This window comes from Coloeus monedula (genome assembly GCF_965178545.1).
Source record: "Coloeus monedula genome assembly, chromosome: 9".
Taxonomy (NCBI): Eukaryota; Metazoa; Chordata; class Aves; order Passeriformes; family Corvidae; genus Coloeus; species Coloeus monedula.
The window spans coordinates 15,803,108-15,829,031 of NC_138789.1; the positions used below are offsets into that span (position 1 = coordinate 15,803,108).

The 25,924-nt window shown below is 36.4% G+C and overlaps 1 protein-coding gene across 1 annotated transcript in view; it reads left to right on the plus strand.

Moving 5' to 3' along the window:
* Positions 1-14,721, plus strand: part of HFM1 (helicase for meiosis 1) — a 44,236-nt gene extending 29,515 nt beyond the window's left edge. Inside the window, exons 23-41 of the mRNA XM_082287113.1 lie at positions 56-136; positions 765-856; positions 1,682-1,788; positions 1,876-1,923; positions 2,137-2,234; positions 2,323-2,454; positions 5,270-5,355; positions 6,288-6,371; positions 7,383-7,540; positions 8,258-8,361; positions 10,258-10,413; positions 10,654-10,749; positions 11,161-11,279; positions 12,095-12,180; positions 12,288-12,391; positions 12,498-12,596; positions 13,061-13,121; positions 13,511-13,616; positions 14,427-14,721. Of these exons, the coding sequence (XP_082143239.1) occupies positions 56-136; positions 765-856; positions 1,682-1,788; positions 1,876-1,923; positions 2,137-2,234; positions 2,323-2,454; positions 5,270-5,355; positions 6,288-6,371; positions 7,383-7,540; positions 8,258-8,361; positions 10,258-10,413; positions 10,654-10,749; positions 11,161-11,279; positions 12,095-12,180; positions 12,288-12,391; positions 12,498-12,596; positions 13,061-13,121; positions 13,511-13,616; positions 14,427-14,438 (1,829 nt within the window). The 3' untranslated portion in view covers positions 14,439-14,721. The remainder of the gene's footprint in view (positions 1-55; positions 137-764; positions 857-1,681; positions 1,789-1,875; positions 1,924-2,136; positions 2,235-2,322; positions 2,455-5,269; positions 5,356-6,287; positions 6,372-7,382; positions 7,541-8,257; positions 8,362-10,257; positions 10,414-10,653; positions 10,750-11,160; positions 11,280-12,094; positions 12,181-12,287; positions 12,392-12,497; positions 12,597-13,060; positions 13,122-13,510; positions 13,617-14,426) is intronic.
* Positions 14,722-25,924: the final 11,203 nt, after the last annotated feature.

The following is a 25,924-nucleotide window of genomic DNA, read 5'->3' on the forward strand; positions in this document are numbered from 1 at the left end:
AGATAAGGTATTTTTAGTACATGCAGAAAATATCTGTTTTTCAAATTTTTGACAGAACTGTGTCTGAAGAACTTAAATGATTTATCATCTTTTGATTTGATCAGGATGGATGAAGCAAGTAATTTCAAACCAACAGGTAACACTTGTTTCAAATAAATTAATTTTCAGAAGTGATGTAGAGATGGTAGTGAACTACAAAGGGTCTCAACTATCCTTGTGACCCATTAATAAGAGTGCATAAAATGTAGTAGAGAGGAGAATCTGAGGGATTGTTTGAGTAGAATATATGGACAAGTTTCTTGACCAGGTCATGGACATTCATTCTCTTAATCTTGTTTCATGAATAGATCTTCTCTTGTTGCTGAAAATCTGTTGCAGATTAGGAGAAGATTGCAGAGCATTGTGACAGGATAATTGGTTGTGGCACAGTGCAGTGAAGGACAGATTTTATCAATACCTGCTCTTCTCTGCAGCCGTCTGCTAGAGGTGGTTGGCTTCTTAGCAACCACAGTTCCCTGCCTGGTATGTTAGTGTGACTTAATCTCCATTGGAGAGAACTGTAACTGGCACATGGTTCCTTCTGCCACCCTGTGATAGGTCAGTAATGTCCATCAGACAGCTGGGGGCAATAACATACTGAGTAGTGGTGGTAAATCTCACAGAGGCCTGTAGTAAGCAAATAAATTAAATTTGTGGCCCAAAAAACTCCAACTCACTGAAATATACTTGGCATTTTTTTTTTAAGGTATATTCTTCTTTTACAGAGACTGGAAGATTAATGGCATGGTATTATATTGCATTTGATACAGTGAAGCAGTTTTTCACAATTAAGGGAACTGAGACTCTAAATGAATTGGTAATTTGACTTTTTTTTTTAAATTACATATGTTCATTGTTTTTAAACAGTCTAGGAAAAGAAGCGTAGAGTGTTATTTATTTTAAAGATCTCAGGCTTTGTTTATATAAAGTTTTAAAGAATACATCTAATTAAATTCTAAATGGAGTATTTTTGATGCTTTGTACTTTATTTAAAATCTTTTGATTTCCAACTCTTTCTCCCCTCACTAACCGTGCTTATGAAGATGCAAAGTTGCTGAAGCTGTTCTGTTTATGTATTCAACACTTAACTGTTTTGTGGTTTAGTAGGATTTTTTGTTGCAAAAACCAGCTGCATCAAGAGCGGGTTTTATTTTAAAGGCAATTGTCTTTCTGTTTTAAGCAACTTTCCTTTTTCAGATAACAGGTTGTTATCTGAATCACAAGGCATTTTGTTTTCAAGCAAATACTATGGTAGAACAGATTTGCCATGAAAAAATGGAACACCTGTTCTCCTGTGACTCTTTGTTATTAAAGTGTGAAGAAAGCAAGGTGAAATATATAACAGATAGCAAAAGTTGTTTGTATTTGCCTTGTATAAAGTGTTAGCAGTGTGTGTTTGATTTTAGATAACCTCAACTGAAATAATAACCTAAAAGCTGATAGAAAAAATTTTTCTTTTGATTATCTAATAGCCTTTATAAGAAAAGGAAAGAAAGTTGGTCAGTATTAAAAAGAACTGATTGATTGTCTCTTCATGGTCATAGTGTTGAGACAATAATTTTTTTTAAAGTGTTCTTTTTAAAAAAAAGTGATAGAAAAATGGCAAATTAAAACAATTACTAAAAAACTTTGATTATTATAGATTACAATGATCTCCAACTGCACAGAATTTGTGGATGTGAAGTTAAGAACAAATGAAAAGAAAATATTGAACACTTTGAATAAAGACAAAGACAAAATAACTATCAGGTAAAATAAAATGCATTGAAAATTGAAAGTACCTTTTTAACAGTAAATAAAATGAACTGTAGAAAAGATGTATGTTTTCATGCATAGGTTTCCAATGGAGGGGAAGATAAAAACAAGACAAATGAAAGTAAACTGGTAAATATTACATTGTGTTTTTATTTTTTATTGAAAAACTATCATTTTATGGCTGTTGAAGTCCCTGCTAAATTTTCTGTCATTTTGCAGAGGTCCAGATCTTGTATTTTGTTTTTTCTATTCTGAATTTCCTTTTTTTTCCCCCCATTAAAAACTTTTATGTTGTTCTTTGTTTACAGTATAGCTTATATATCACACCCATTCTTTTTCCAGTCTCATTCAGGCTCAGCTGGGATGTATTCCTATTCAAGACTTTACTTTGACACAAGATACTGGCAGAATATTTAGAAATGGCTTAAGAGTTACTAGATGTATGGTAAAATTTAATCCTTTTTTTGGGTGCATATACTAATAAGCTACATTTTAGTTTATTAATATAAGTCAATCTTCTTTTTACAGGGTTATCTGACTTTCTGGCATCGTCTAAGAACAACTTTTCTGCTTTATTAAACTCTCTGATTTTAGCAAAGTGTTTCAGGTGCAGACTTTGGGAAAATTCACTTCATGTGTCTAAACAATTGGAAAAAATTGGTAGGTGCCAGTTAGAAGTTATAAAAGTGACAGAGAATCAAAACTCATAATTAGCCTGCTAATTTCTGTGGTGTCTGCTTATATAATTGAATTAGTCTCCTAATTACTTATTTGCCACAATTGAGTACCACAACTGTCAGAAGAATCTGCCATAATAAAAGTAAGCTGGTTAGTAATTTGCTTCAGGATTGCAAAGTGTTTCAGAACTGTTCTTATTCCCTAATGTTCCTCTTAGTATCCTAGGCATATTCCTCCACACTGATGTGATTGCGTGTCCCTAACTAGGCTATGCCTTCCTTTCCAAGAAGCTGTTACTGTAGGTCCTCTTACTTGTATGCATGAAAACCTTTTAATTCACATTGAATCATGAAATAGAAATCAATTTACTGTGCATGAGGTTGTTATACACATAATCATCAAAAGTTTCTAATGATCATCTTCCTTTAACTGTATCCTGTTATTGAATGAACTTCTCGCTGGAACTACAGGCTTGTCATAATTATTTGAGAAGGAGTTCAGAAATTTTTGAGTACTCTGTTATAAAAATGTAGTCATACTTGTTTGAGGTAGTAGTGTATCTTCCTGCTTTGATGTCTGGTCTTATCATACCTTTCTCCTTTCAAAATTTACTGCAGCGTTCTCTTTCTTCTTTAGAGACACATCTGCTCTGCACTGAACAGTGTAGTACAGAGGTCTGCAAATTAGAGAATGACTAAACCCAAAGGTCCGTAGGGTACAGTGCATTACAGCCTTGCCTGCTCAAGTGCAGAGGCTGTAATGCTTCATTCATGTGGATTCAAAGCAAGGGACAGGGCTTGTTAACCTGTGCACAGCACAGTGCAGAGTGCTGGGAGCACATTTCCACTATGCCACTCCTGTGCCGATGTCGACACAGTCATCTGAGGAATCTGCCTCGTGTTCAGCATTTCTATGGAGTTAGGATGAGTGGAATAAATATGGCACTTGCAGTGTAGACAAATCCTTCCCTGTACAGTATATGCAGTAGAATAAAGTCACGTTTAGTTTCTTAATAATATAAGTGGTGTATATACAGACATCTCTGTCCAATTTTTCTTTTTTTTGAGTGCTTTTTTCTTGTGCTGTCATAGCTATTGCAGCATATGTTACAAAGAACTGCTAACTTCCAAAGTGTCATTTGTTCCCCTCACAGGCTTCTTTTGAACATTCTTCTGACAGTTCACTCTTTTCCTGAATCAAACACTGAATTGACTCCTGTAGTATGATGTGATTCTTAACCTCTGTCTATGGCTGCTAAGCTTATTCTATTTGTTTGTGAAGTTAAATGAATTGTTTAAGTTCATAGAAATTTGCTGATACCATGTAGCATATTGAGAAATCCTTATTTTTTAAACTCTTATCTCAGTATGCTATTTTTGAACCTTTAAAAAGCCTTATTAATCAATATTTCCATTACAAGAGTGACTGTTCTTTGACTGACACATGGCCTTACTGAGACTGATGATTCAGTTGAATTCTTACTGCATTTCTACAACTCTTTTCCAATAATGATGCTCCCTCTTTGCTGAATTGTTTATTTGGTTTCTGTTTGCTTGTTCTGACAGACAGGATAATGATCAGTTGCCATACAGGATTTATGACATTTACTACTTGTTCAATTTAATTTCCACCCCCGTTTATTTTTTGCTCAGAAGTGTAGATGAAGATAAAGAGAAAAACTTATTTATATCTGGTATTCTCTTCACTGGTGGAAATCCCTTCTGCCATTTTAGGAATTAGGATAAAAGAGTTAATCTTCAGCTTCAGTTATAAAGAAACAGGGTAACAGCTCTAGCAGCAGAAGTAATATGTGAGAGTTTTCAGTCTTCAGACTGCAGAGCTTCTGCAAAGGAGCAGGGAGATGGTAAAAGATGCTTTCCCTAAATCAGACCCAAAAGATGTTCAAATACACATAAAAAGACAAAAGGTCTTTTCTTTCTCTAAATTATTAAATTCTTGAGTTAAGTCTTTTCTTATAAGATTACTGTAATGAGGTTTCCCACTTAATTTTCAGATTTCTTATACTGTTTTGCAGAACTGTATGAGAAGGATCCATATACTCATTCTAAGTATTTGGTACTATTTTTTACCTACAATCATTGCAGTTATTGTAGTAGGCAGTAGTTCCAAGTCAGTTAAATGCCTTTTCATATACTGTGATATTTCTAAATCTCACTGGAAGTACTGTGAATCGCAAAGAGAAATAAAAATGTATGTGGAATTCTCTGCCAGTCTGCTTTTGTGGTATATATGCCATGGGAAAGTTTTTTGCTAAAGCTGCAATAACTTGCAGAAAATTATAATAAATACTTCTTTTTCAGTGAATTTCATTATTAACTTGCTCAGAAACACTGAGATCTTTATGATTGTTATGTTAACATAGTTAAATAATTTCTTGGATAAGGAAAAAATTCTGAGACAAAGAATACTGTGTGACATGCTTTTTTTGTCATATATATACAGAACACATTTCTTGACTCTTGTAGAAAGTGATCTAAAATCCATTTTACTGTAGAAAAATTAAAAGTTTTCAGCATTGAAATACTGAATATTTTCATGTTTGGTTTGTATTGTGTTTCTTTTTCTCTTTACTAATGGAAAAATTAAACTAAATAATACTAAAATATTTAATCAAATGAAAATAAATTTAGTGATTTGCTGGGCAGAAAATTGCATCACATGTAATATAAGTTTATTTATGCTTTGGGTTTACCTGCTATAATGCAGTTGTTCAGAATAATTTTAGGTTATTCATTGCCCTTTAACAGCATAAAACGTGTATACATGTTTTTCACAGGTGTATCACTGTCAAATGCTATGGTAAATGCTGGGCTGACGTCATTTAAAAAAATTGAAGACATAAATGCAAGAGAACTTGAATTGGTAACTTACTATTTTGTACATAGATAAATATGATAGGGAAAATATTGAATATTAATACTGTTACCAGTAAAAGCAGTATAGTTAATATATATTTGCTATATGATTATAGCAAAATTTAGATGTTTAGGTGATTTATTCATTTTAACTAGTAGACTTTAAAAAGCTGTGTAGCTACTGCAGTTTTCCTTGAAAATGTGTATGATTTTTTGTTGTAGAAAATTTAATGTGAATGATGATTTCACTGATTTGGCTGGCTGTGGGAAGTAGATGTTTAAATATGTAGAATTTCATCATTAACATTGTTTGAATCAAAGGACAATATGCACTTCTCTGTTAGGAGTGTTGGAAAAATATAAAAGGGAATATATATTTACAGTGTCTCTTAGTGTAGGTTAATTATGAGAATCCCAAATTTCCATTACTGCAAGTTTGAGATAGTAGTGGAATAAAAATCTTCTGAATAATCTACAAAGCACTTCTTATTTAAGGAAAGTTAGGTGTTACCCTAGGACTGGTTCTTTGGTCTTGGCTTCTTTTCTGCCAAAATTAATTCCAGAGTTCTGGAAGATATAACAGGCTTCTAAAGGAAATCAATCTTACTGGATTCTTCTGTTTTGACTTTGGAAATTTGACTTCTCATTTCTGGCCCCTTTCGTATTTTTTCTTATCATTTGTTCTGTTTTAGTTAAGGCTTGTGCAACATAGAAGAATCATCTCTCATAAAACCTGAGTAGTTGGGTTCTGAGGTCGTTGGTAGTTCATTGGCTGTTAACTGAACAGAAGCAGTAGCAACATGAAAAAGTATTGGAATTTTCTTTTGGTAATGTTGCTATTCTGGGCATCACTGACAGTAGAGAACCAAGAGTGATAAGGGCTTTTGTTGCTAACATAATTACTCAGGTAACTGATTCCTTGGATTTACATCTTTGCAGATTTTAAACAGACATCCTCCTTTTGGAAACCAGATAAAAGAGTCTGTTTTGCACCTTCCAAAATATGAACTTGACATTGAACAGGTAAATTCTTTTATATTTATTTTATGTTTTTATGCTAGTATTATTAAATGAAAAGGCAAATACTGACTTAAAGAAATTTTGAGTCTTCACTGATAGAAGATCACACAATATTGTGACCTACTTCCAGCTTAGTATATAGAATGAAACTCCTAAGTCTCAAAGGAGAGCCATGAAACAAACATTCCCCATAGTATATTGGCCTCTCTCGTTGACAGCATTTTATGTTACAGATGTAAACCAGTATATTCACATTCTAGCATTATATGTGAATCTGAGAGGTCTCTTCTATCTTGAATATAAACAAACCTAGGGATGGCAAAACATCCAAATAAAACTTACTGAAATGGTATTAACTCATGTTTATTTTCTACATCACACTTAGGAATATAGAGAAACAGTAAATTATAACATTAACCTACCTGGTGCCCTTTCCAAGGAAGGGTACAATTCTATGTGTAATCAAGAGCTTTGAGGTTCTGATATGCATTCTGTCTTTATATGGGTTACACAGACATTTTACCTTTCTGAAATGCAAAATTTGAAAAGTAACCATAAAGTTGGTAGAAATGAAGACACATTTGAAGATAAAAACTCAACAGATGTGTGAAATACTATTGTTACAATAATCAGTTCTTGTTTAGCTTTTCATTTGACATAATACCAGATGAGTAGCTTGATTCTCAGAACAAAGATTTAACAATTACTAATATCTTATAGAGGAACATTGGGATGCCAAAATATAACTTCTATATAACAAGTCTTATTCTTGCTTATTTCTCTTTGCATTTGTCTTTGATTCTCAGTACTTAATCAAACTTAGGATATTCAGCTATTTAGGACAAGTTAGTACTGTGTAATAGTGTCTCAAAACAACAAATAAAAATTGTACCACAAATTCAAACTGCTTGAGTTGAGCTTTTGTGCTTGTATCAACAGTTAGAAATTTATGGAAGGGCATATCTTTTACTTTGCATATTTTAGCAGTTATGTCTTCTGTATTGTTTTCCCTAGCTTCCAAAGTACAGTGACACGTTGGCTGAAATCTTAGTAACCGTCAAATTAACAAATTATGAGCAGCTACAGACAAAGAGAACAGCGCCAGACTTTCACTATGTTACATTGGTCATAGGAGATGCTGACAACCAAGTCATTTTTAATCAGAAAATTATGTATGTATGATCAGATAACATCTTTTTAGGGTGTTGGCTTTTCATCTGTTCTGTGACTTGCAGTTTTTGTGATACTTCCTACTGACGTCTAATAGTACAAAATTATTCTTCATCTTACAGCATTTTCTAGTCACTGTTGTCATTTAAAATGCTACACGAGATCCAGAAACCCCAAAAACATGCCAGTGTGCTTGTCAGTGCAGAGAGCACGTGTAACTATCTGTTCAACATCAATGTCATATTATGGAAGTCATAAAAATCTACCCATAAATATAAAAGAAGATAGATTATTACAAGATAATTAAAAGATTATCTAGTAAAAGATAGATTCACCAGTTGTTATACTCCTGTTAGCTATATTTCTTTAATTATATTTTATAAATTGGTTTTTTCCCTCAGAGATGGAATTAAAATCTCCAGTTGGGTAAGAGATACTTGGAGCAAATGGGAAAAGAGAAACAAAATCTTTTTCAACTGCCTGACCTTCATGAGAATTCTGGCCAAAATCTGGCATTTTTGGCACAACTGAAACTGATCTGCAGGATCCTGGGTCTCTTGTGGCCATAAATCATGCATTATTGGAAAGTTATTCTTAGGCCACTTACCAAGCAAAACTGAAGAACTAAGACCAAATATAGGCTCTTTCACTTGGTTACAGATACTATAGTATACAGTCTTGTTTTCATTGACCATGTCTAACAAAACTTTGCATTACAGGGATTCTGTGCTGCTGAAAACTGGAAATTGGATGAAGAAAATTGAAGTGAAAAGAGCTCTTAGATCAGAAGACATTAGCATAAATTTAATTAGTTCTGATTATGGTAGGTTATGGTATTCTTTGAATTAAAAAGCAACTGCATAAGAATTTTGAATAAAAATGCTATTAAACCAAAGAATAATAAAGTGAGCTGTTCTGGAAACAAAACTCTATTATATGTGTTTTACTGGGTTGCATACTATCTGTCCTAATTACTTATCTGTTTTTTTTCATTAACTACCACATTAAGGAACTGGGAAGCATCAACTGTTACTAGGAGACAGTAATGGTTTTGCCCTGTTGATACAGATTGGGATTCTCTTTTTTCCTCCTTCGAGTGAATTAACTTTCAGAGGGATAACCTATCAGCCTGAGAGGTTATTTAGGCTGAGCAGAGCTGTCTTGGTGAATGGTTAGGTTTTGCATTGTAGTAAAGAGGTGTTGGATATGGATTCATCTCCACTTTGGTAACAAGAAATTCCTACACCTGAAAATGTAGTGCAAATTTAAACATTGGTCTCTCAGTGCCAATTTCCGTACAATTGGAACTATAGTAGCAGATGAGGAGAGACCCTTAGGACCTTGAAACACAAAACTTTGAAAAAAAATTTAAAATTAGACTGGCTCCATTAAATTCTGTCATCATGCCCCACCAGTAAAGAAAATTGCTGTGTGTTAGATTAACTGAAGTGTAGTTGATGCTTCCATGGTAAATATTGAACATTGAGATTATTACAATAATCAAGCCTGGAATAATCAATGTTTCTATAGCTAGACCTGCGGCTCTGGAAAATGAAGGGTTTTCTAACCACACAGAAATTAAGAAAATTGTCCTTTTATCTACATGTTGTACTGAGTTCAGTAAAACTCAGCACAACAGTTAATTTTTCTGAAACTGGTAACAGTGAAATTAGAGTAAACCCAGGTCTTCCTAGTCTCTATTTTGAAGTCTCTTCCTATTTCAGACTTGAAGGAAGTCTCAAATTTTTTAAAAGCCTGTCTGGTTTTCCAGCAAATTTTATTTCCATAATAAAAGACAAAATTAATCTCTTTACAAAGGGTGTCTCTCAGTCTCTCATGATATTAGCATTCAACTTGAGAAGTATTATCAACATACTCATTTTATGCCTTTGCCACTACAGAGCTGCTGATACTCCTGAACACGGACTGTAGTACAATTTAAAAGTTGAAATTTTATCAGCAGTGCAAAGCCCTAGATAAATTTACTTTTAAAACAATACAAGGACATTTGGTTAAAGGGACTAATTTTGTTGTTCTTCTATCAACTATATCTTTAATTCTGGAAATGTTTAGAGTTTTTAATCTCAATCCTAAAGAATCTGGTCGTATAAGAGTGTGCTTTAAGGGCAAATTATTTTAACAAATTTCCATGATATTTGAATAACATTTACTTGCTTAAACACTTCAGAAAACTGAAGATAATCAGTAGTAGTATTGGTATCAGTAGTATTGGTGCCTTAGGTTTTAACTTTTATATTTTTCAAATCCTGTACTGCTTAGTATGTAACTCTGAAACTTAATATAGCCTGTTAGCTGCTGTTCTCTCATGCTGGTTAGACATAACAAACCCTCTCTGGGCCTGAACTCAATGACACCTTGTTGCCCCAGGCCCCAAAATATGTAAACTAAAGCCTCTGACAGGGGGAGCAAACTTGGGGTAATTACATCATTGCCTGAAAATATAATTGGAAAACTAACCCTGATATGCAAATGGACCAAACTCATAAAAGTGTGAAAAACCCGTGACCCAGCAGCCATCTTGGGTGGAGCCCCTCAGCGGTTTTTGACCCCGAGGTGTACCTTTGAAGGCCCTTCAAATAAATACCCACTTTATTCTTTCAATCTTGTGTAGCCTCTGTTTTCAGGTAGCCACTTCAAGGCATCAATATAGAAACAGTTTAAAACCATCTTTAGTATTTTTGTCTTTTTTTTTTCCAAGTTGGCCTTGATATACAGCAAGCATATACAGCTTTCTACTTAACACCAAAACCAGAGGGACATAAGGTGGTTACAAATCAAAAACTGACAGCTGAATCTACACGTGATATATGTTATGGCTCACCCCAAAGTCTGCCAGCAGCAAAAGTAGATACAGGTAAATGGTCAGATCTGGCTAATACCAAAGTCAACAGAAAATTGAATTTTGCTTTCAGTAGGGAGCTAGATCTTTGTTTATCCCTGCTATTTCTTTCTCAAAGGTAATAAAAATACAGTGCTGCTGCTTCTGCCTGTCAAGTACTACAGTGCAATTCTTTGATGATTTTGAAAGTAAGAAAAATCATGGGTGTTTGATATCTAATATTACTGTTTGAATCCCTGTATTATATTTATCTAGGAGGCAGATCTAAACAAGAGATTGCTTACAAGAAATATGGAAACAGAGAATGCAACCACCGCTGTAAAAATAAAGATGTGTGTGGGCATGACTGCTGTGAGTTTCATTAAATCTACTACTTCTGATACTTTTGGACAAATGCAATTTAGAACAGGTCCCATCATACCAATGGCTAAGTCACAGAAACAATACAAGCAAGAGAATGGGGCCTGAGTTGTTGTAATGATGCAGTCATAAAACCAGTTATAAATAGCTTTGTTAACAGCACTTTTATAAGAACTACAATGATTAATATATTTTGAATTTAGGTTCTGTTTTAAGAAAATGTCAAGCTTGTTACACTTTTATATAAATACTGTGTTAAATCTCGTAGTTAGCATGTTAAATCTTTTAGAATCTTTTAATAGAAGATACTAAGCTTAGTGGCAGTTTTTCAAAGTCATTTGAAAAGAATTAGGATTTATCCCTTGTAATTAATCTGAAGATTATTTTGCTTCATTTTCTCAGGTAAAACTGGCGTACCTCCAAAGTCACAGATGAATGGAGACACAAAGTTTTCTTTGTACCTAGCTGATTTAAGGAGCAGGAACTCAGTTTCATCTATACCCCCAGTAAAACGGCTAAAGGTTCATTTAAATGCAGTCAGCCATTTCATAGGTTTATTTTAATCCGTTACATATTTGTAGGCATTGTTTGCACAGAGAATTTTATCACTAAATATGAATTCAAGTTTGACTTTTCTGTGCGGAGTGCAAAAAGTAAAGAAGTACAAAGGTCCAGGAATCTTTGAGAGGTTCTACTGCACTTTGGAACGCTTCCAATGGTCCACTTTTGTGCATGCCCTCTATGTTTTTTTTCTTTTATGGCATTTGATAGGTTGTGGTTGGTGAGGTTCAAAGGCATTGCTGGAAGGTACTGCACTGTGACTTGGTTTGGCAAAATATGACCTGAATGAAACAAACTGTGGTATTTATTAGTCATGCTGCTAAGAGATCTTTTTTCACAGGCAGGTAGATACACTTTTTTATAAGAAAACCATCCATATTCGTTTTAAACCTCTGAAAGATTTCATGGCTTGCACTTTATTCCTCTGAATGCAGTGTTAAACTGGGTCTTTCTGCAGCAAGAATGACATTTGAGGTATTGAAGGGTTTTATTTCCACCTCATAGTTTAGTTTGCTTGTTGGTTTGCAATAGAGGATTAGTTAGCCTATAGCTAATACAGATGAGAGTCAGTCTAGCTTTGCCTGGGTGCTGCACTAGAAGCACATAATTCAAACCTTTTTAACTGATGACATTAGATAAGCAGACACCAGAAAGATTTTATGACATTTAAATATTATGCTAACTTACAATATTAATGATGTCATTAATCCTGTTAAAAAATAACAGTTCTCAATATGTTTATATCTTATAAGTTAAAATATTTTGCTTTCTTTAGGTGCAGATGTTAAATCAGCATGTGGAAAATGTGGATCTCAAACAATTTGTTTTTACACCTAAGTCTTTACTGCCAGCCTTGCCAAGGTACTACTAAGAATTGTTTCGTGAATAAAATTATTTCGCAACTTTCTGCAACTGTTTTACTGACACGTCATTGATTTTTTTTTTTATTTTTTTTTTTTTCCAAACAGGTCTAGCAATAAACTGTCATCTTCATCACCTTCAGTGGACCAGGTAGATAATACCTTAGAAGTATCTCAGAAACAACTGCAATCCTGGAATTGTGGAAAGAGTAGTAAGTTATTGCTAATGTTTAAAATTACAATGTTCACTGTTTTGATCTTTCATTTAATCCTTCATGTTTTTCTGCCGTACAGGTAAAAGCAGATATTGTTTTTCAGATTCTTTGAATGTGGACTTTGAACTGAGAGATGGTATTTGGGATGATATTGATGATGAGAAATTGGTATTTGCTAGTAATTTTGTCAGTAGAGAATTAGGTAAGATTATTTCAACAAACATTTTTCCTTTCCTATATACAAATTACTCTACAGGCTGTTATTTGAGAATAAATTGTTGTCATATACAATGAATAGAACTACCTGAAATTTTTGGTTAATTGATTTGACTGCCAGGTTTATTATTCTACCTTGAATGCCACATATGTTGTGACAAATCTAATACAGAAGGCAGAGCTGAAAAAGTCACAATTAAAATTTTTTTGGTGGCCCGCAACTGCATAATTGTTGTTGCATAATGTATACTGACTGTATATCTCTGCTTATCTTTGTATTAGCCCAAAACCCATAGAAGAAAAAGTTCAAGTGTTAAGACACCTTAATAATTTTCAAAGTATTATTTATTATATCATGTGAAATATTTAGAAGAGGTTGGGGCTGCTTCTCAACTCTCTTTTTAAAATTTTCATTCTTTCATGGAACGTGGAAATATCTTCACATTCCAGATGAGTGTCAACCCCTCTGCCAGTATACAACAAGCAAAGCCACAAATAACATTTCGAAAGAGTAAGTGTTATATAATTTACTACTATTTTATTCAGTTTAAAATATTGTCTGTATTTCACATGCATCTGTGTAATTAAATATATAGAAGGTATTTCTATATATTTAGAAGGTATTTCTATATATATAGAAGGTATTTCTATATATTTACATTTATTCAGTTTAAAATATTGTCTGTATTTCACATGCATCTGTGTAATTAAATATATAGAAGGTATTTCACTTGTAAAAGTGAATGAAATTTCAATGTTTAAAAGGTTTGAATTGTTGAATGATTTTAATGTGGTTTTTATTTAAGTGTGCAGGGAAATAAGGAGAAAATTCTGAACTGAAAAGCAAATACTTTTGCACTTCTGTAAAAATACTGAAATTATTCAACTTGGTATTTTCAGTTTATGCACAGTACAAGATGAGACCAATATTCAGAACTCAGATGTTTCTGTGGTCAGTAGCACATCAAGAGTGAATTTATCTGTACAGAACAGAAATATAACTTCGGTGAGTAAAAATATATTGATAACAGAATTTCCTATACTTAACAGTATTTACTGTGTAAATATATCTGCCATATCTGACTTAGGAATCAGTTAGGACATCCTGAATTTCTCTGTGTTGTCCAAACCTGCATGCATTTTGTGTTCATTGGGATATTCCTGATACAAAGAAATAGGACATTAATTTACTTTATATAGTATGATTTCAAAACTATTTACTCAATTTGATCATTTTTCCATCCAGTATGTAGTTAGATTCATCACATGCTTGTTCCTTGTCAAACACCATAATATCAGTTAAATACCAGTACTACATTCTACAACAACCTGTCAGTTTCCTTTGAGTTAGTTGGTTTAACTATATGAACTTTTTAACTTTTATGTTGCAGTTCAGTTTTCAAGAAAAAAAGCATTCAAGTCCTTCTCAAGAGCTAAAAAATGTACAGTGTTCTGCCATGTCAGAAATAGACTCTTCTAAATTCTCTAGGAAGGAAGATTTTTTTATTTTCACGAAAGAACAGGAAAAAGAAGTAGATCCTAGGTAATAAAAATTTACATATATTTTTCTTTTTCCTCAGTGTTCCAGTGCTTAGTTCTTCGTGGAACACAGACCTTTAGGCAACATTTTAGTTTCTAATATTCATTGTTAAAAAGTTTAGTTTTCACAATAATAACAACAATTAGCTGTTCTTGAAAGAGAAATTAAATTATTTTGCTTGTCTTGGTTTCTCTTGACTCTATATAGTGTTCCTGATTTCATGTGCTTTGATGAGCTGTACCTTATTTGTTTGTTTGTTTGCTTAATCTTCTTTAGATGTCTTCTTGATGATGAAGTCAATGATGTCAAGCCCTTTCTTGGAATATTTGATGGTATTTTGTAAAACATGTAAACAAAATACATTGTAAGCACTGGGGAAAAAACTTACAGTCAATTTTACAGTGAAGGCTTCAGTTAAGAGAATTTGATTTCTGTTGTATACCTGTTTATCAGTATCTGGATTGCTGTGTAGAGTATATAATAATAAAACTGATGTCTAGTTTATAGAATTTATAGACTATAAGAAATAATATAGTGTTTTGATAAGTACTTAAGTATTTGTTTGTTGACCTTGCTGTTTTCAGGTTTATAAAGAAAAAATATTGAAATATGTCAAAGGAGAATAGTTCACGAACTGAAGGTGCTTTTATAGATAACAGAAAATCCCATAAGGGAAAGTAAGGGATTTGTAGTAATCTGTTTGTAGTAACATGTCCTGCTTCTCAAGTAATCTTTAAGTGAATGAAAGACTCTTTCCTTGGAAATTTCGTAATGTTTTTTGGGTTTTGCTTTAAGTTATTCTGAAGCTGAATTTTTCATAGTGCTGATTCTGTGAAATAATTAGATTTAAAAATAGAAGTAATAGAATGATAAATTATTCTAGATTCTAGATATTCCTTTTGACAGTGCTATGAATGTGTTAATAAAAAAGTGCAACTTAAGCAGATATGTTTCCAGATTCTCAGCAAACCAGTTGTTAAATGTCTGTAAAAATATTCTAAAACTCCATTGGCTGTTCACTTTCGTACCCAAGGTCATAAAATGGACATTCATGTGTCCTAATACAGATTTAGGCACCAGGCATTGGTTTTGGATATCTTCTTACAGCTTTAGTGTTTGAACAGTAGACCTTGCAAGTTCAACAGTTAGTAGAAGATATGATATTGCCTAAAATCCAAGAGACTGTTAATTTTTACTGCTAATTATTCAAAATGTGAGGAATTAAAATGTTACAATCACGTGTGGAACATTAGCTGTCTGTTCTTGTCATATTGTTTGTGGTGCAACCAAATGCAGCCATGTTTTGCTGCACTACCAGGTGTAATTTTCTCAGCTAGTAACATTTTACTTGACTGCAGTGTTTCCTTATGCTTTTGACTTGATATAACTCTTTCTCTGCATGAAAGAATGGCCTAGTGTAAGCAGTCTCAATACTCACCACTCAGTATGTTTTGGACTATGCAAAAGTCAGCAGGCCCAAGTTTAAACCTCACTTTTCTACACCTCAAGTATTTTTTTACATCTGGAAGCTGTAATCCCTTTTTGTCTGATTTTTTAATTAATTAAGCTTCCAAGCTGATGTAACTCAGAATTACTACATTACTGCTACATTTAGCCCAGCAGTCCTAGTCATGTACACATTACAGTTCTGTGTCAGGATAAGATGTAAGAATGTGGAGTTTATCTCCTGCCCGTCACCATCTTCTGATTTCCATGGAAAACATATGCCTCCCAGGCAGATACAGTGATGTTTCTCAAAAGATGCTTCGTATAAATGACATGGGACAAAAATCCCAGGTCACGCCCCAGAAGTGTTAATTTCCATTGTTTAATTGAATCACATTAAGTGATAAACCTAGTTCACCTGGACACCCTGTCTAGTCACTAGAAAGAGGCAAACACTGTCAGAAAATATTTCAGATTGTAAGTGGGCTGAATTACTCTTTGGTGGAACTCCCCAAATTACCTGTGATGAGAGTGACATGGAGAGACTGGTGTGCTGTTATTTCACAGGCAGGCTCACTGAACTGCCTTTCTTGTGCACATGAGATGCCTGAATTCCTTTATCCGTCTAAAGATCTAACTTTCCTAAGGTGAATAAAACAGCAAAAGATGGCTGTGCTTTGTTTCAGGTGCTGACCAAATGCTAAAAGAGAATAATTAAATTCAGCAGGATATCATCTGAATATTTCACTAAGCTACTAACAATGAGTAAAATATAGACTAAAGTAACTAAAATCATTGTTGGAGTCTAAACTGATCCTTATTTTTAATTCTACATAGAGTTGTAACATTAAATGAGTGGCTCGAGTTTCAATCAATGGGATTGTGTAAGTAATTCTTTGGGGATACAGCAGGATGCCACAGACTTTAGTCTAGGGATGATTCTACAAAATTTACATTATAAAAAATACTGTTTCCTATAATGGAGTAGTGAAAGAAAATTCAATGTGACAAGAAGTCAGATTTTACTATCTTACTTGTGTGATTCTCCATAATAAAATACATGCTTATACCTGCTTTTAATTTAACTTCAACTTCTTTATATGCTTCCTTGTACCATCACACATATTGATTTCAAAATATAAACTGAGGTCAACCATATCTGTGCCTGAAGAAAACGCAATATGCACTCAAAACCCATAATCTTCAAAAAATAGTGGGAAAATAAGCATAGTGTTTAAACATGTTGCCAGACACATTTGTGTACAAGGTAAGTTTATAGCATACAGAATACTGTAAATGTATTGTGACATAATTTTTATTCTAGGGAGCATGTTTTGTGCACATTTTAATTATGTAGACTTTATTAATTTATTGAAGATTTTCATGAGTTAAACATTACAGTAATTGTTAAAATAAGAGCAGTTGCAACAAGTGAGACTCTGGTTATTTGGGTTTATTTTTACTTAGATATACCTTCACAGAATAGTTATGTGAGGTATAAAAGTTGGTGCTCTTAAAGGCAGTCAGAATAATGATAAAGAATGAACAGAAGTCACCATATGAAACCAATATGCACAAAATAGTTAAAATCAGTCATTTTGCAGAGCACAAATGATACCAATCTAATTCATCATTATGACAGTACCAGTGGTACCTCTTCTGAAAGAAAGGGTGTCTTGCATTAGCTCTTTATATCACCCCTTCTGCATTTTATGTAGATGAGCAAAAGAGCTGGATCACATCAATTGTTTTACTGCCAGAATCTTTAATTATATCTCTGAAATGAGATCCATGAATGCTTGGGGTTTTTTCCAAGCTCCTTTGCTTAACAGGGAAATAGAAAAGAAGGGACTAATCAGGGTAAAATTCACTTCCTGCAGAGGGCTAATAACACATTGAATTTTTGGAAGATTTCCATGAGAATTAACTGAGACACATATGGTGTTTTCAGTGATGAAGTTCAGCTTGACTGAAACAATCAGATAGAAAAAGGGCAGGTATTTATTGGCTGCTACTGTTCAGCTGAGATAAGGGCCAACCTGGCTGAGCCATGTTTCTGTATTTGTTCTTGAAATCTGTGTGACATTAAATTGTATGAGTTTAAGCCTTCACTTTTCTCCCAGTGTTGTAACTCCTGGTCTCCATGTGCTCTGGACAGGCGTTTGAGATGGAAGGGGCTGGAGTAAGGACTGCACCTTTGTAAGCAATAGGGGCCCTAGAAGCTTTTCTGTCACCTGTCTCTCTCTAAGCAATGCTGCTCTTCCCTCTGGTTGGGAAGTGACTGGAAAAGTTGTGCTGCTGTTAACTTACAGTCCTGCCCTGCATGTACTGCCCTTAACAAGAGTCCCAGTCCAGACCATTTATAACAGTTAGGGAGAGTTGTTTCCCAGCTGGCTTTAGTATGCTGCCTACCACACTGAAGCACTACGCTTTCGCTGCTCTGTGGGAATGTGCTTTGAGCGATGCCGAGTCTGTCCTCTTGTGCATTTTAAACGCATGATTTCCATGTGCTACGACGTGAGGGGTACATCTAATTGGTGGTGTGTGAAAGTGTTAAGATGTTTTGCAGAAATGCAGTAGATGGTACTGGGTGGACATACTTCATGTAAAGAAGGTATATGTCCTTTCAAATATAATAAAAGTGCCTAGATATAATAACAAGTAATTTCTTCCCATATTTAACATATACTGTGTGGAACTAGCATGTCAAACGAACTGTCTTTTTGACTGATGCTAGATGGCAATTTGTACATTTTAGAGAGCTGAGCATAGGGAATAAGGCAAAACATTTTGTTTTGAAGGCTCGAAGGGTATTTTGTTTATATAAAGGAAACAATGTTTCTTTTGTAACTGTGAAACTTCCTATTAAAGGATGCATATAACTTTCAAAATAAAAAGACACTTGTAACTGTAAATGGCTATGATATATTTGCTGTTCCCCCACCCACTTAGAGGCAAAACCTATTTATGAGGCTTTATTAAGTGCAAATAATTCCTATGGCTTCAGCACAGAAGAATCAGCTGCAGAATATAGTCTGATTTGCATATAAATGACATGATTTCTGCCCAGAAAAGTATATTGAAAAATACATATTTCTACATTGGAAACCTGATATTCACACATATTAAGGTCAGCTTGCGTAACTTGTTTTAAGCTGCTGCATGCTCATACCTGATCACACTTCCAGCTAGATTCAGGCTTTATCCTTTGAAATTATGGATGTCTTTTTTTTGATCTAATTAAGCTATAATGTATAGAAATAGATTCCAAAACATTTATCTCAACAGTTTAAGCACTTAAAAGTGCTCAGAATATTCATCAGTACAAGTGGGAAACTCCTAACTTGGCACTTTTCCTTATCTTCAGTACTGCGAATTTGTGATGTGAGCAAATTCCTATTGTTTGGGTGAGACAGAAAAAGGCCTGCTAACTTGCTGTAGTCACTTTAATAAATGGTAGGATATAATGAAAGTAGACATAGAAATATTACTTTTTTTGTATGCTTTAATCTGTGTAGTAAGTAATATAGTGAACCTTGCCATTGAACTCTGTAAAGTCATAATTTCACAGATTCTTATTATATCCTGCTTTGCCAATACCTTTGATGGTGTTTCTTTAAGCAGCCAAGCCACTTATTTGGGACAAGTGTTCATTTACTGACAGGCTCCTGCTGCTTCCTAGATCCATCCTAAAATAAAAGAAAGATGTTGGACAGACAGGCATTAAAAGGTTTGGAAGAGACCTGACACACCTTGGTTTTCAAATCCCTGCTGGCAAAGGTCTTAGTGAGCTGAATGCCATTGTCAGAAGCAATAGGTTCTCTTCTTAGAGAGATTGATTTGCCACAGTGAATTGTCATTAGTTTTGAATGCCTCATGGAGAGCTTGACACTGCCTAGTAAAGAAAAAGTGAAAGTAGTGCTATCTAGAAACTTGGATGTGTGAATCAAAATCTCCTTTTTAGCAATTTCTTTCAGTTTATAAAGACTATTAATTCATCTGAATGATAATGAGGCAGTACAGTTTCTTACTAGAATTCTTTTCCTGGTTGTGATGTAATATTTTAGCTGTTGTAGTCCAGACTTGTTAGATTCCTGGGTGTAGGAAATACTCTTCTTTTATCCCAGAGCTCCATCCTTGTGTCTTATGTGTTATGCCTAGAAAAGGTTTTCTGTCTAGTTGGGAGTTTCTACTCAAAGAATAGTCATCCAGCAGCTGTATCATTTATAATTTTCAGTATCTTCTCAATGATAAAGATTTTAAGCTCTGAGGTCAGTTTGGTTTCTAAAAATTGTACTAACAGATGTAAAAGGTGCACTGACCGAAGCATCAGCACATTATCAAATAATTTTATTTCCAAAGTATGGCAGCAGAAGTGCTAAATAAAGTGTTGGCCATGAAATAGATCTGCTTATCTTGTGATATATCCCAGAGATGCATTTCAGAGACTGGAGGAAAATAACCTGTGTTAGGAAGATAAGAGGTACAAGTGGATCTCTCTCCCTCCCTGTCTCCTGGGTGTGATTATCTCAGACAACCGTATTAGCAGAAGCTTAGACGCATTCTTAGCTTCTGGAATGGATTTGCTGAAGTGACAGTGCATACTGAGGATAATTGTAAAAAGATGGGCTGTGTATTCTGGAAGAAAATAAAGTTGGCAGCTTGCAGTGGTGGAGCACAGCTTCCGATAAGCATGTGGTTCAACAGAAATTAGTCTCTGTCCATAGACTTTATAGCAGCTGATCAGACCTGCTCTTTCAGTTCAAGCAGTTAATAATATCTCAGCACTGTAGCTTAAGGGATCCAATTTTCAAAATTATTGTAGTGTGGGACCGATAAATTTCAGCACAAAGAAGGCATTATTCCATATAATTTATTTTAGATTTCCATCTAGGGTATGTTCTGACACTCCACATGAAAGTCAAATTGTCCATGTAAAATGGTTTTCAGGTGATAAGTTGACCCCTGGGGTTTTAGTAAAATAATAGATTCAGAATTCCATCTGACTCTCCAATCTAGAAAAACTAGTTATCAGCTGTTTGAAGGATTTGATAAGAAAGGAAAAAAAAGAGAGAGCTTTTGTATAGTGACATTTTTCTCATTAATGGGGACAGTGTAAGAATCACAAACTCCTTCTGGATTTGGTAGTAAATACTCTGCTGACGTGTTCCGGGAGGTAGCTATTCTGTGTGAGGAGTGTATGTGTCTAATCCTCCACATGCATATGGAACAAGGAATATTTCTAATAGACATGTACAGCCCTTCAAAAGAAGGACGTTTACTGTGCCATCATCTGGCCATCATTTCTAAATGCATTCCACCACCAGAGCCTACCTTGGCAGAAGTTTTGTGGCAGAATGACTGTTTTACAGTGCCTAGAGAAATAGTAGAAGAATAACAAATATTTTTCCTGCCAGCATTCTTCAATATTTAGCGCAAAACAAATGGTAACCTGACATGAGGTATTATTTTAAGTTCTTGTCTGAACACTCTTATAGGACCTGCTGTGATTTTTTTCTAGCTTTGTTATTTTATTTAATTGTATTTAAAGATAGTTCCTACTGTAACTTGTGACTTTACTGTCAGTTTAAGCAGATCCAAAGTTGGGTAGAGGTTTTGTTGCATTTTGTTTTAGTAGATGGGTGTATCTGCCTGTTCATGCAGTACTAGGGAGTAACTGGGGAAAGGTGACAGTAAGATAGGACCAGTCATTGTGACAGTAGAAGCAACTTGCTTAATAAAATGCTAAAAGCATGTTTATGATTAGTGTATTTGAGTGCCTCTTTGAATTTTGGGCAAAGAAAATATGTCCTGCATTTAAAAAAGAACTGTGGTCAAGAAAATGTGACTTTTCTACAGCCTGTGTAAACAAAAAGTATTTTCTCAAAGAAAGACCCAAGTCTCTCCTCAGTTGTTCCTGATGTTCCTGTACTTTCCCTGCTTGTGTGGGTGGTGAGCATTGAGCTCACTGCAGAAGTACTGTGAATTATAATCTGTTGCTGCAACTTTTGCCGGTGTGAAGAAAGCTGCAAGGAGGGCATCTGTTTGCCTCCTGTGTTCTGGAAGGGGCAGACATCTCCTCAGTGATCTGAGATCTTGTAGGCAGTGTTGTGGAGGAGCTGGGATTTTGCTCGTAGGACAAAGCAAAGCTCTAGAAGTGACAGGAGAAAGGAAAGTTTCCTAGAGCAGGCTGAGTGGTGTCTGTGGCACTCTGTGAACCATTTCAGAAATGTTCAGATTGGAAGGAAGACTGGGAAGAAAGATTTACCCTGCAGTGACACAGTGGGAACATTACTTTTCAAGCTTTTTATTTAATCTAGCTCTCCAACAGATCAGACTCGTTGTGATTTAAAGAACAATTCTATCCTCCCATTCCAATAAAACCTTCCTTTATAAACCTGGATTCTGTGTGTGTGCTTATCAAATAGAAAAGCATCTACCTAAACACAATTGCTAATTTGGGGTCCTTGTGGACAGAATTAAAAAGAGCTAACTACTCTTAAACCTTGCCTCTTTCTGGTTTTGGTTGGTTGGTTTTAGCTTTATAGAGATAACTGTGTGTTAGTCCTGCAAGTGGGTAAGTTGTAACAGATGTGGGACAGGCCTCTTCACTCACTTGAGTGAACTCCTGCTCATTCAGGTGTATGTGAACTGTACTGAGATCTGCTGGAGTGTGCTCAAAAGCAAAGCATCTGTTGCATTCTTGAAGTGCTTTTCTTCTGGAAGAGCAGATCTGAGAACCAGAAGAATTTATTAATAACTCTGACTTCTGCTGTTGACTGGATTTAATCTGCATTAACACTTTCCAAAGTAGCTATGTATTTTGCTTTGGGCTGTTTGTCACTCTGAGGCTGATTTGAAAATGTGTCATCCAATTTCAAGCTTTCAGGTGTTAGCACTGAAACATTTACCTCTCCACTGAGGTAACTATCAAAATATTTGTATTTGTGGCCCCAGTTAAATTGTAGGCCTCACCTTTTGCTTACTTAAGACCTGTGAGAAATTGTTTCCTTTCCTGGAGTGGGATGATGCACGGGAAGTAAAGTGCTTTATCTGTATTCCTCCATACCCCTAATATTGGGAGATGCTGGGCTGATATGGTGTTAGGTGCTGTAGCTGTGTAAGTATTCACTGAAAAATCTGTGAGTGCAGCCATAGGTAGAGTTGGTGTCAGACATGAAAACATCATAATCCAGGCCTGGAAGGAGAGTCCCAGAGCTCTGGATCAGGGAAGGCACCCAGAGCAGGCCCATCCCCAGCATCAGCCTCCTGCAGGCCAAAGACAACAATCCATTACCCCAACAGGATAAGCTTACTAAAGAAGTATATGATATATGTGTTTTTATGAAAAAGTCCCTCCCATAACTTTTAATGTGGGAGTGGGGTATCTATTCTAAGACTTTTAACTCGGGACATACCATGTCTAAAAAGAAAAACTAAAAATACTAAAAAGGAGGAAAAATAGTGGACAAAGTATTGCCTCCTTCAGAGGCACAGCTTTAGAAACCACCTGTTGCCTACATGAAGCACTGAGGCTTTGAGGGTAGTGTTGAGTTTGGGACATTCCTCACCTTCATGCCTGTATTTCACCTTTTTGCTCCTGTAGACAAACTTTATGCAGATGCCACTTTTTGTACTTCTATACAAGGTTGTGCTGACTGGCCAGATAGTTTTGGAAATATGACTGGAATGTGCTTGTGAAGACATGGAAACCTAATCAGTAATGAAAATAGTCACTGAGTGTAAATCTGCGTTCTGTCAGAAAAGTTTGTTGATGCTGTGGAGCTCCACTCTTGCCCTGTGTCACTCAGCTGTTGTACCAGACCAGTTGTTCTGTAGGGTTGTTACGTGAAATACGTTTTGAGAAGCATGTCTCTTATCTCTTGGCAATGCTGTTACTGCCAGAAGAAGGTGCATGTGTACAAAGAGCAAAGCAGACTAAAATGTTACCTACCACGGTTGTATTTCACTCATCCTTGAACTGGAAAACAGCCTTTGTTTCATGTGTATGTCAAGTGAACTACATAACATTAATGAAACAGAGATGCAAATCCTGCTTAGAATTGTCATTGTCAGCTATTAATATATTTTCAATAGTATTTTTTATTTGGAGCTTAGTCATAACTCACCAAGATATAGTTCTGCTTATTAGCTATAGAGGTGTTTGAAAGTGCTTGGGATGCTCCAAGATTTCATTCCAGCTTCACAGCATTCCTCATTGCCTTGAAACTGTGCTAGGCTTAGTATCTCTAGTGAAAGAACCAATTAAAGAGCAGCACTAAATCTACTTTTCCACTCCTTGTGTGGATGGAATGGGAAATGAAGAGCTCTTTGCCACCAACTGGAATGGGTAATACAATACGTTTGTAAACACCTGTGTCTTGCCACAAACCCTGACAAGAGACTTCAGAACATATTTCTTTAAAAAGGTCATTGAATACAACCCCCAGGACGCAACGCACACTAAGTGCTTTAATATGTCTTTCACACAGGCCTCACATCGGACATTTCCCCTCCGTTAACTGCGCTCACAATCGCCCGCCTGAGGTGCATTGAGGAATCGCCCATCTGTCGTGCAGGGACCGTGCGCGGAACGAGCCCTCGTTCACCGCGCACCCGCGGGAGCTCCGCGGCCCCGGCGCAGTGCGGGAGAGACAGCGCGGGGCCGGGGCCGGGCTCTGAGTCCGGGCTCCGCGTCCGCTCCCTGCAGCCCCCCGGGCCGCGGAGACGGGTGGGCCGTACGGGACGGCGGCCCCTTGCCCCGCAAGCGTGCGCGGGGGCGGCCCGGGACGGCCGCGGTGCCGCCTTCGGGGTGCCGCCCTCCGGGTGCTTTAGCCGGCGGCACTCGCGTGTCGCCGTGCGCTGCCCCTCGGTGCTGGCACCAGGCGCAAGGTGAGACCGCGGTATGGCACAGCTTGTGCTGCACCCACCCTATGGTGTGTTCCACGGTGTTTGTCCAGAGGGCTCTCGGGTCTCGGTACTGCTGAGTAGGTGACACACAGACCCGCGGGCAGGGACCCCGGGAGGGACCCGGCCGCCACCGGCGCCCACCCGCGCCCCGGAGGGACCTGGTGGCAGGGCACGCGGCTTGCAGTGTATTCTAACCAAGCGGATTAAATGGTTAATGAGGGTCTGATGTGCTGCAGAGGGACGGTGACATACCATCCTTTCGGGATTTTTCCAGACGAGGGAGGCGTGTGACGCCACTCCCGCACCGCCGTTCCCTTCTGTCCCCGTTACTCTCGGGTGCCATCTGGGCCAGCCGGAGGGGAGGCCGAGCTGGAGCACCATTGCCGGCCACTGCTGCGTGGAGCGTCTCGGTGTGCAGTTCCTCTGTACCGAGCCCATTCGCGGGTCTGCCCGCCCCAGCCAGCCCATCACCCTTCCCTGTGGCAAAGAAGGGAAAGAAAAGTGCCTTCTTAGTGCAGAAATAGGTTATGGGATAGTTTTTGTCTCAGAATTAATTTTCTTCTGAAAAGGAAAGTGCGTGCCCAAAGCAGCTGTTGGGCTGATCTCCCTTCCCTACGTGCGAGGTTCCAGCTGCATGCCAGAGGGAGAAGGGAGAAGTGGTAAGACTTGGCTTTGCTCTGCTCTGTCCTGTCCAGACCTTGCTGGGTTTGGCTCTGCAGCCGGCACCCAAGTGGCCTGCAGTGGCTCTGGGGCTGGGGAAAGCTTGGGTGTGCCTGTGGTCGAGGCACCTTCCCTACGGGAAAAATGTGTCAGCGCATGGACTGGTATCTGGCTTCACATTCCTTCCCAGAGATCTCGAGATGTTAACTTTCAAAAGGGAGGTCTCCCTTGTGGATTTATGTCAGTGATTTTGGATTTTAAACTATTCATGCATGAAAAATTACTGTAGGATCTGTAGACTCCCATGTATGAATAATGACTACATGGGAACACAGATTACAGCAGTTTTGCACTGAGACTGCTGCAGTTTACATGCTCTCTTTGGGAACATTATGAAACGTTTTTAAATGCTGGTTCATGTTAATGCATGGATTTCAGTCTCTTTTTGTCCCTTTTGGATTTGTTCAACTTAACAGCTAGTGTGTCTCATGTTTGCTCTAAGATATGCTTAGCAAATTAGGCAAATAAAAAAATGCATGCAAAAATATGGTGCTATGCACATGTTTCAGGTTTTTTATTTATTAATAGACTCCAATTTCCATAGGATAGTCTGCTTTTTCTTTTTTTTTTTACTTTCAGTGGATAGTTTATGCCAATTACATGTAGTTTAACAGCTTTGAAATCTGTTTTTGCTTTTCTAATGCATAAAGACATTGATTCTGTTTCAGGTTTTAATTAAACTCTACACTGACTTTAAA